At 42.7% G+C, this 11,269-nt stretch overlaps 1 protein-coding gene across 1 annotated transcript; it reads left to right on the top strand.

The window, feature by feature from the left end:
- Positions 1 to 590: 590 nt before the first annotated feature.
- On the top strand, positions 591 to 11,051 carry MED21 (mediator complex subunit 21). Its single transcript, XM_030540798.1, has 4 exons — positions 591 to 664; positions 1,897 to 2,011; positions 4,491 to 4,591; positions 8,255 to 11,051. Exons 1-4 carry the CDS (start codon positions 623 to 625, stop codon positions 8,429 to 8,431), a joined length of 435 nt encoding a protein of 144 aa, XP_030396658.1. The 5' UTR covers positions 591 to 622; the 3' UTR covers positions 8,432 to 11,051.
- Positions 11,052 to 11,269: the final 218 nt, after the last annotated feature.

Raw genomic sequence — 11,269 nt, 5'->3', positions numbered from 1 at the left:
TACACCCGAGACAAAACGGGAGTACGGCCAGCGCTGCAAACAGGGAGTTGCAGCGCTGGTGATGCACTGCAGATGTGTACACCTCCTAAGTTGCAGCGCTGTAACCCCCTCACCAGCGCTGCAACTTTGTGATGTAGACAAGCCCTAAGTCTAGAAAAACATTTAATAAATTGTGATTCCTGCCAGGATGATTTAAAACAATCCTGGGCCAGCTTGTTTCCGTCCCTATTTATATCACATGAAGCTGTTCATCGCTCAGCACACCCAGACCCCTCCTCCTCCCCCCCCCCCCCCTTAATCTAACGCCCATTGAAGTCAACGAGACTCTTTCCATTTACTTCAATAGACCCTGGACCCCGCCCTTGGCCTTTCATTCCGGAGGGCGGCCATGGCCTCTGCCGACTCGCCTCTCAGGCAGCAGGGGGCGCGCGCCCCACAGCAGCGAGCCATCGGCTTGGCCACAGCCGAGAGTCGAACCCGAAAGAGAACGGAAAGCCCCGCCCACTCTCCGCTCCAGCCCAACCGTCCAACACCGAGCGCGCCCATTGGCTGCTCGGCCAGGCCTCGCTTAGGCTCTGTCCAATAGGAAGGAGGGAAGCGGGATGGGCGTTCGGGGAGCATCATGGCGGATCGGCTAACGCAGCTGCAGGACGCGGTGAACTCGGTGAGGCAGGAGCCGGGGCGGCTCAGAACTGGGTTAGGCCGAGTCGGCTCCCGCCGAGCGCGCGTCGGTCCCTGCATCTCCGAGTCGCTCCCGTGCCCTAGGGGGAGGGATTCTGGGCCCCGCGGGGGCGGGGTAACAAACCTGAGGCGTCTGCTCGCTCGCTCCGCCCCAGGGCTGGCCGGAGCTGGGGTGAGGGCGGAATCGGTCTGAAAACACCCCGCGGAGGCCGTTGGGCTTTTAAGCGTTTTCGGCTGGTCCCGCGCCCCCCTCCCCCTGGGAAGCTCCGCGGGGCGCCCCACGCTGAGCTCGCGCCATCCAGAGCGGCGGGCGGGAACTCGGCGCTGTTGCCAGTGTGAGGAATGGCCGGAGCAGCCTGTTGCTGGGGCAGTGGAGTGGGGGACTTTCCCCCGTCCTGGGCTGCTGAGGGGGGAATGCTGCTTTTCCAGGGAGTCGCTCCCAGAGAAGCAGGGTGACCAGCTCGAAAGTGTGAAATATCGGGATGGGGGTGGGAAGTAATAGGCGCCTACATAAGAAAAAATCCCAAATATTGAGACTGTCCTTATAAAATTGGGACATCTGATCACCCTATAGAGAAGCAGCCAGCAAGCCCTTTGAGTAGATGTAGGCTTAAGTCACTCTTTCAGGTCCCTCTTGAAATGGCTGGTTTGAGGCTGAACACTTTGCTAGAAAGGACTTACCGGTGTGAGAATGCAGCCATGAGTCTACTCTGCTTCAGTAAGCCCTTCTGATAGGTGCTGGTGAGAGGACACTGCTCCCTTTCTAGCTCTGATTGCAATAATCTTCCCACTTAATTTCACTGGGCTCAGTAACTGGTTGGGTAGCACCTATTCATGTGGCCAGGGGAATGGGAGAAAGCATTTTATCTCTGCAGCAGGCTGAGCAGCTAAAGGCCAGGATTTAGGAACCAAAGTTTTGTCATGGACTTGAGTATGCTAATGATAACATTTTAATTAATCCCTAAGCCTTCTAGTTGATATGTGGGAGTGGACACTTGCATTGTCATGAAGTCCCAGTGCAATCAGGGCCATCCAGTTGCACAGAAGGCAGGATTGGGATCTTCACTACAGACTTGGATTAACTATTTTAATTTATTAAAGTGCAATTCTATGTAATGGTTGTTGGGACAAAAAGTTTGAACTGATTATCTTTTAGTGTAAATACAGACTAAAATGATAGTATGATTGTGTAAACCTATTTCATCTTGTCTGTAGCTTGCAGATCAGTTTTGTAATGCCATTGGGGTATTGCAGCAATGTGGCCCACCTGCCTCCTTCAGTAACATTCAGACAGCTATAAACAAAGACCAGCCGGCTAATCCTACAGAAGGTCAGTTTTATGTGTGTTCATTAACTAAACATGATTACTCTCTAGTAAAATAGTTAGCGTCAGTTTCGAATTAAGTTACTTCAAGCTTAAGAAACTTTCTTCAGAAGTTGTAACAGTTGTTGTGATTCAGGCCAAGTTATGGATAATTGCACATTCTGTAGGGATGTGAATTGATTGAGACGTGAAATATTTTTAGACAAAGTTAAGCACAGAAATGTGTGTCTCATGGTCCTTTTTTTATAAATATAGCTCTAATAATTCAAACATCAGTCCTTTTATAAGAATCACTGTTATGAGGAGATTCTCAGTCAGTGTTCAGGAAACTTCTGTTTCTAAAAGCCAAACCAATAATGTACCAGTCTTGTGAAATTTTACATTAGTTTGAGTATAAAGCTTATCTATCTATCTGTGTTTTTGCTTTTAATGTTTCTGGAATAATACCTTCTCTATTGTCTGCAATTATAAAATTTAACATCCATATTAGTTTACCCAAAACTCTTTTCCTTCTGTGCTTTTTTATAGATTAATTCTGGGCATTTTTCTAAAGATGAAGCAAATATATGATCGAATACACCTCTACCTCGATATAATGCTGTCCTTGGGAGCCAAAAAATCTTACCGTATTATAAGTGAACCCATGTTATATTGAATTCACTTTGATCCAACAGAGTGCACAGCAACCCCCCCTCCCCCCCCGAAGCACTGCTTTACCACGTTATATCCGAATTCGTGTTATATCAAGTGGCGTTATATCAAGGTAGCGGTGTATTATCATACGTCATATGAAAAAACAAAGCAAGCTGGGAAGAAAGTTGAGTCATGCGGATATGTATATTTAGGGGAAAAAAAATATTTATTTATATGCTCAGGATGGCCCTAATTTTTTGAATATTTTTAAACATGGTTTTCTAGTTAAGACACATTGTATGCCTAAATGGCTCTTTAGTCCCCTATATTTTACACATCTCTTGGATCAGATTAGGCCTGACCTAAGGAATCTCAACTGAGGCTAGCACTGTGCACAAATGATGCTCTGTTGCAGTTCTGGAAAATTGTCAAACCACTCCTACAGTGGCCTGTAAGGGCTTGCCATCTGATATTAGAGACAGCTGTGAGGAGCTAGTTAAAAGTGCAAAAAGCAGAGCTTTCATTTACTCCCTTTCTAGTGGCAGCTGGTCCAATCCCAGGTACTGGTATCTGCTAAGTGATGACTCAGGAGCCCAAGTTTTTGTTTAAGGTTTACAGGCATTAGATCATGTAAGATCCTTGTCTAGAGTTTAAGACTGTTAGATCAAGTCAAGTTATATTTCAGAATATTGTAACTGTTCAAGTTAAAGTCCAGGTTCTAGAGAAGCCAAAGTTTTCTTGGCAGATCATTCTCCCTGTAAGTTTCTTATCTTCAGGTAGTGACAACTTTGAAAGCTTAAGTACAATCTGTACGACTTTAATATTTCTATATCAAGGTGGTAAATGTGTACTGTGCCATCACCATATAAGTTAACATTGTCATTTTGAAATACAATCAAGTTTGAAAATACAGTTTACTACACCTATCTCCGAGTTGTATAATCAGTTTCCTAAAAATTTTCTCTCCCTCGCAGCTGTGTGAGAGACCTATACAAACAGGGGAAATAGTGAATATAACTAAAAGTTTGGCAAATGTACAAAGTAAGCTGAGGAAATACAGCTCTCCCTCTTAATTTTTCAACTATAATAACGTGGGGTTTTACTTGTAACATGATTTAAAACATTTTCATTCAGAGTTGACTTTAAATTAGTAATATCCTTTTGAAAGTACGCCACACATTTTCATGTTATTTAGAAGTTAAATTAAAATCCAGTCACAAAGTGATAACTAAGCATTTGTACATTAACATAGTAAAAGCATTTTAAGTTTTAAGTGGTAAAATTGATTGTGGTAGTTGTAAATCTATTAACCAACCATATTGAGAATCCTTCTTTTCTTGATCTGTTACCAAGTTGGTGTAACATTTCATAAAATTCAGACTTTAATCACACTATCCTAATCTAATTCTTACTCTTTTTTTTTAACTAGCACAATGGCCAAATTCAAGGAAAGAATGGAAAGATTATCTCGATGCTCCAGAATATGTAACACATTGTAACTGGAATGTTTGATATGTTGCTAGAATGGCGAATCTGGTTTAAGACCTGCCTTATTTTGTAAGGGGACTGCTATTCCAATGCCATTTGTTTAATTGTTTGATAAGATTTAGAATCAGTCTTTGAACATTAGCATGTACTAGATTTCTCTCAGATGGAAGATATTACCACTGGCTTTAATACAAGAAAGAGTTTTAAAAATTTTAGAATACATTGGAGTTAGAAATCAGTGCAAGTCTTCTGGAATTCAGAGTAAAATTCTAAGTCATTTGTTCCTTCATTGAGCACTGTTTATTACAGTTCTCCTCTAAAAAGGTAAATTAAATTGTAATAGTCTGATCTGATTTTTTAATAGAATACGCTCAGTTGTTTGCAGCATTGATTGCACGAACTGCTAAGGATATTGATGTTTTAATAGATTCATTACCTAGTGAAGAATCAACAGCAGCTTTGCAGGTAAGAATATCAGTAAAATCTAAAACACTTGAAACACAGCAAAAAAACCCCCAAAACTCCAACTTCTTAGTCCCCTCTGAATATCCCAGCCCGAAGTAGCAGGTGGTGTAAAGGATATAATCTTAGCTCAGTTTGAGGGAATATTTTGTCCACCCACCTACACCTCCCCAAGAAAAAAGTACAGTCAAACTCTGCCATAACGTGAAATCACATATAACGTGATTGCAGGCTGGTTCCCCTTTAAGGTACAGTATGGTACTGTACCAATGGTCCCCAACACCATGGCAGGAGAGAGAAGCTGCAGCCCTGCACCTGCTGGGGACAGAGAATTCCGAGGCTGCTGGTGCCGGTGCTCTCTGTCCCCAGCAGGTGGGGAGCCGCAGCTCCTCTTGAAGCGAGGGGAAAGCCGCGGCCCTGCGCCTGCCGAGAACAGAGCACCAGCGCCCGGAGTTCTCTGTCCCCAGCAGGAGGGGAGCCGTGGCTCCTCTTGAAACGGGAGAGAAGCCGTGGCTCCGCACCTGCTGGGGACAGCGAGCACCGGTGCCCGCAGCACCGGAGTTCTCTGTCCCCAGCAGGTGGGGAGATGCAGCTCCTCTCCCCTGCTGGGCACTAGGCACCAGGGGCACTAGGCAGTGCACCTCAATGCACGGCTTTGGGGACCACCTGACTGATTTGAAACCCCGCAATGCCACGACACCGCATTTAGCACGATGGGATTTTTTGGACCCCAGAGATCGCGTTACAGCGGGATTTCACTGTATCTGTAATCAATCGCTTCATTTATTGGAAATATTACATAGCCTAAATTAAAACTTGAAACAGGATGGGAAGACTTAAATTTTGGAAATCTGAGCTTTATTAAATTCATTTTTCTTTTCACAGGGCTCCTAAATATTCTGCCCTCTCCATCACCATTTGAAACTACTTTTGAGAGCCATGTGGTTTTTTTTTAAGTTAATATTTAAACACACAACTGTTTTAATATACGTTTTGTTTTTTTCTTATTAAAAGAAACTTGCAAGTTTTCTGGCTCTCAAAGCAGGTTTCACCCAGTCTCTATAAGCGCATGTCACAAGCGAGTTTCACTTAAACGCTGTATCTGACATGGTCCTACTGCTTTATGTCTAGACCACTCATATTCTAAAGGAATTTCAGCATTTCTGAAATGTTAGTTCTTTCCACTTCTTGGCTCCATAAGGAAACCTTCCTGCAGCTCAGCAGATCACTTGCTTCCCCAAACCTTTTTCCCTCCAAAGGGCCTGTGTGGCTCCTGCTAGGGTCTCTCCAGCAATCAGTCCTACTTCATGAAACAGTTTACTGCAGTGCTCATCTCCTTCTACAAGTCTTGCTTGGTGGTCCTCCTATCTTGCTCTTCCTAGCCCGGTCTTCTGATTATTTTTTTTTCCCAATTACTTTGTAATTATGTGTGCAAAGACAAGCCCTAATTCCCTATGCTACACTGAAGCAATTTTAAGATTGAAGAGTAAACTTTGTATTTTCAGTTCTTGGAGATGAGTTGATAGTCTCAGAGTTGCAGAGGATCGCTGCAGATTACAAAAGAGATTAGACATGTCTAAACTGGAGAAGCATAAATAAGGCTTAATAAATACTGTCCCAAATAGTTTAAGGATATCGAACAAAAGTGCTATATTCTGCTAGATCTCTAGTTACAATAGTGTGTAAACATATTACACATCCACCCCAATATAATGTGGTCCTCGGGAGCCAAAAAATCTTACTGTGTTATATCGGGTAGGGAAGGCTGGGCCTCCCCAAACAGCTTGGCCTCGCTCCCTATCTGACCCCCACCTACTTCCCCCCCCCGTCTGACCACTCAGAACCCTTGTCCCATCTGATCCCTCCCCCCTGCTTTTTGTCCCTTGACCAACCCCCGAGACCCTCTGCCCCTTATTCAACCCCTTGACCCCTTAACACGCCGCTCAGAACAGTGTGTTGGAGCCATCCCTAGAGGGGTGTGGGGTCTGGGACAAATCAGCCTCCCCGCTAGTCTCCTCACCGTCCGCCCAGTGCTCCCGGCTGCCGCTCGCCTCCTTACCCCACCTACTGCCCGCCTGCCCACCGCTCACCTCCCCGCTAGTCTCCTCAACATCTGTCCAGCGTGCCTCCCTGCATCTGCCCAACCGCCACTCCTGCTCGCTGTCTTCCCGCTGCCTGCCTCCTCACTCTCCTGCCTGCCACTCACCTCCCCATTCGCCTTCCACCGTTAACATGCCACTCAGAGCAGTGTGGTGGAGCCAGACACGCTGATGTGCTGATCTGCCAGACCGTGCATCCCCGCCCCCCCAAGTGCTGCTATACTGCATTATATCCAAATTTGTGCTGTATCGAGTTGCGTTATGTTGGCTTAGAGGTGTAGTTACATTAAAAACTCAGACTATGTAAGCATCAGTGTAATTTCACAGTCCGTATTCAGTTTATTTATAGGTTTTAGTCTTATCTGCAGATATACCACAGATTATGATGTCATGTTTCATAGCGGAGCCATGTCTGACCCTAATTGCACTTGTGTGGGAAAACCAAGGCACTATAGAAACTGGTTTTGATGACCCAGTAGAAAGCATGCTTTCCTCTGAGCTGATTGCACTAGTGCCTATGCCTGATATTGGGTTTTTTTTGTTTGTTCTTTATTTCCATTCTTAAATTGGTGTGTTGTCACAAACAGGTGTCGCAATCCACCCTTACAAGGCATGTTATAGGGGTGGATGAAACTGGCTGAATGCTTACCTCAGCAAAACAGTAGAGATTCTAAAAGTGCAATGTAAAAAGACTCAATTTATTGACACTAATGCGTAACTTAAAATGTAGCTGGACTTGAAACCTGGTTTCATGAATTTATCCTAAATGATGATCGTCCTTCAAGTTCGAAGATGACCATGACATCACTGATAGGTTTATTTCTGTGAACATGTAAGTGGCTGATAGGTCAGTTTGAGCTTTGAACTGTCCATAACACGGCAGCAGTGTAAATCTCACAACAGCAGCATGTTCCTGTTAATCAAGTAACCCTTAGTGGCATCTCTCGTTCAGTGTGCCACAGACAGTATGCTAAATGTATAGATAGGGCTGCCACATTTGTTCACCCAAGACATGACCTTTTTTCACTTTTCTGTTCAGATAGCTAGTCCATTACCACATCTTTAGTATAAATGCCCATATTTCAGCTACCATCACATGTCCAACAAATAGTTGGAGTCTAATTCTCATTGTCCTTTACGTGTATATGTCTAATGGCCCTCACTGGAGGCACTGGCTGTGCAGTTCCAAAGATGAGCTTGTTGGACAATGTGGCACAAAGTAATTAACACTGAGATCTGAAAGTCTTACAGTTTATTCATCTCTTTTGAATAGGGACAAAGATTCTGATTTTTGTTTAAGAAAGCTGTAGTTGAGTTAATCTAAAATTGGCAAGCTGAGAAACAAAAACATCTATTTTTGTTGATTAATTTAGTCTCCAGACGAGGAGTGCACTTTAGATAAATAATATTCATGAACTCCAGCAGACAATGACTGATGTAGGAGCTAAAGATGGGGCTCTGCCTGTGTTTCATCACAGGCATGGACAACTCCTTCACCCATCCCCTTGAAGAAAACTGCCTTATGTGATGTTCAAGATTCCTTACCTTTTTTCTTTTGTATTTAAAGGCTGCTAGTCTGTATCGTTTAGAGGAGGAAAACCATGAAGCAGCTGCTCGTCTGGAAGAGGTTGTTTATCGTGGGGATATGCTACTAGAAAAGATACAGAGTGCCCTAGCAGATATTGCTCAATCACAGCTGAAGACCAGAAGTGGTACTCATAGCCAGCCTGTTCCAGATTCATAGCAGCAGGGGGCAGCATTTTGCTGCAAAAGCGAACTATTAGATTGTGAATAAAATCATTTTTTAAAACAAAGTTCTGTATCAAACACAGTAATATTGAGCCCTACTGTTGCGTAAATATTTTGAATGAACTGATTATGGTAAAAGCATGTCACTTGTCAAAGCCTAAAAGTTTTGTTATATTGTCTCATGTTTGGTATGAGAAGCATTTATAAACTAAGAATTGGTGTTCATGTTGCTCCAGCACTACACATTTAATGTATTTCCTTTGTTTCAAAATACTTTTTTTTTTTTTTAAAGTTTCGCTTCTCTTATGCATAGATGTGTATCTAATGGGCTGTCATCTTCGCAATGTAAATTTGTATATTCCTACTGGGGAATAAGGGAAAATTTTCTCAGCATATTTTTGGTAACCTTCCTCGCCTCTAAATCTTCAAGATTAAGACGTCTTATTTTATTGTGAGGCTTTTACAAGAAATAGAGCTTCACTTTGCAGAATTCTATGAGCAAAGTGCTGTACATTGAGGTTATTCCAGTGCTCACCTCCTGCATTGCTATATATACTGCGTAATTACGATTCTACTGTGACTCTTTGGCATACTTATTACTTGACTGTATTTTATCATCTTTGGCTGCAAGCTGTTATACAGTTTTCTTGCCGGCTGCATTCTGTTAATACTTAAAAAGAAAGACAATGCCAAGATCATGTGTCTGTCAGATTTGTTGTTCACAAATGGGACTGTGGAGCACTAGTGGTTCGTGATGCACTTGCTGGTTCCCTGCAGGCTGCTAGTAGATCATATGGGATTGACTGTACCCCTTTGCTTCCAGCTGTTTCTACACACGCCAGGTTTCTTGTGACAGAGTGTGCCTGTAAAAGCAGATGCTACCGAGGAGGAGCTGCTGGTTGTAGTTGCGTCAGAGGAGTTGGAGAAGGAACGGAAGGTGTCTAGTAGGGATACCTTCCATCACTGGCTTCTAACTTCTTTTCTAATATTTTTCTTGTGTAAGCAGTTGCTGTAGCCAGTGCATGGACATTGTGTGAGTGTAAATATGAAAGGGGTAGTCCCTAAGATATTCAGGAATTCTTCAGTACTGAAAAAAATTGGGCCCCAATGGTGTGAATTAAAAACAGAAAAATTGGGGTCAATTCAAACAGTAAGCTTTTAGGGATGTTTGGATCAATATTTGAACTTTATGGCAAAAGTACTGGAGTGTACACCCTTCTCCCTTAGCAATCTAAAAATTTTACTTTGGCCACTTTTTCGTTGAAGATAGACTGGCTTCTCTTGGAGTCTGTGTGTATATAGTCTACTCCTTTTCTTGATTTCAGATTGTTTATCTATGTCTACTGTCAAAATTTCCCTAATGTACATAGAACTATTATGCTTCTATTGTGTTCAGCTGGTCTGAAACAATTTGAACTTGTTTTTTGGCAACCTACCAATGGCAATGCATGCAAGGAGCCATACATCCATTAAATGGTGCTGTAAAAGGAAGAGTGGAGCAGGTCATGGGACACGCCTTGTACACTTACTACTGTAACAGTATGCTGTTCTAAAGACTTTCACAATATAATTAAATACAAAGTAGTAAGTACTGCTAATTGTTGCTAAAATGGAAATGTAGGATTTAATCACACTTAAATGGAGAACTTCACCTGCTATTGTGAGACTCCTGTGATACTTAAATACAAGGAAGAAAGGAAACATGGTCTATTATTCAAATAGAAGTGGGGGCCATGCTGTGGTCCCAGCTATACCATAGGCTTCTTTTGTCTCTTGGTAAATCACTAGAGCTCAGTCTTTCACAAATATGTACTAACTCTGGGTGCTGACTCTCAGGGCCTGACTCTTTTTTTAAATAGATGTCAGACGCCAACTGCAATTGAAGTCATGGGAAATGCGGCTTAGCACATCTAAAAAAAAAAAATGCTCATGTCTCAAGTTTGTGTGCTGTGAAAGTGAGGTACCAAAATTAATAAATGCTTAACTTGGAGCTAGCAGTCTATTTTCTCATCTGTAAGATGGAGAAAACTTCCCAGTCTTAACGGAGTTTTGAGGTATATTGCTACAGGAGTTCAACAGAGATGGATTAAATGGCAGGGTAACCTAAATCTTAAATTCACACTCTCAAATGGATTCCCTAATTACATTTTAACATCTGTGTAGGTGCACAGTGGCTCTAAGATCTGTGGTGTCAGCTGTTTACTTGCCAGAAGCAAACCCAAACTCAATATTTCTTAGCCGTTCAGAAGTTCTCTGTGCATGGTTACATCATCCTTGGATACTTCAGTTTTGTGCTCTTTGTGCTTCAATATTAGGAAGTTGCTACTGCTGGAATTCCAGATTTCCTTGTTTAAAACGTTGCCTTAGTGTAGTATTTTCTTCATGCTTGCGGCTTACTCTAGTATGTTAATGTGCCAGCCACCTTAATATTAAAGTGCATACTGGTCTCGACACCTATTTCTGTCCTGCATGTGAAGAACTTTAACTCTTATGCTACTGTGAAGTACGGCATACACACATTTTGTGTGTCCCTTTGATGTCTAGCTCAGTATTTATACTAAAATGTCACGATTTGCTTATTGACAATATAATAAAAATAAAACAAAGCAAGGAAATTGGTTAAATGCTTCCTTTTTTTGCTTTTTAAGGAGGATGATTGTTTTTCAGTTACAACCTCTGAACACACTTCCATCTGTTACTCAGCATTGGTGGGTCACATACTGATGTGCATGAGTCCCACAATGCAAACTTTCACCTGCACTTTATAACCTAACAGCTCAATCTGCACCCCCCCTTGCTTCTGTTGTCCAGCCTGAGTCATAGACAGGTCTGC

The sequence above is a fragment of the Gopherus evgoodei genome, chromosome 1 (genome assembly GCF_007399415.2).
Source record: "Gopherus evgoodei ecotype Sinaloan lineage chromosome 1, rGopEvg1_v1.p, whole genome shotgun sequence".
Lineage (NCBI taxonomy): Eukaryota > Metazoa > Chordata > Testudines > Testudinidae > Gopherus > Gopherus evgoodei.
The sequence above is the reverse complement of the archived record's forward strand: the minus strand, read 5'-3'. Positions and strand labels throughout refer to the sequence as shown.

Coding starts and splice junctions, on each gene's coding strand:
- MED21 (XM_030540798.1), top strand. CDS start 623: ATGGCGGATCGGCTAACGCAGCTGCAGGACGCGGTGAACTCG. Junction 665..1,896: donor TGCAGGACGCGGTGAACTCG/GTGAGGCAGGAG, acceptor TCTTGTCTGTAG/CTTGCAGATCAGTTTTGTAA. Junction 4,592..8,254: donor AATCAACAGCAGCTTTGCAG/GTAAGAATATCA, acceptor TTGTATTTAAAG/GCTGCTAGTCTGTATCGTTT.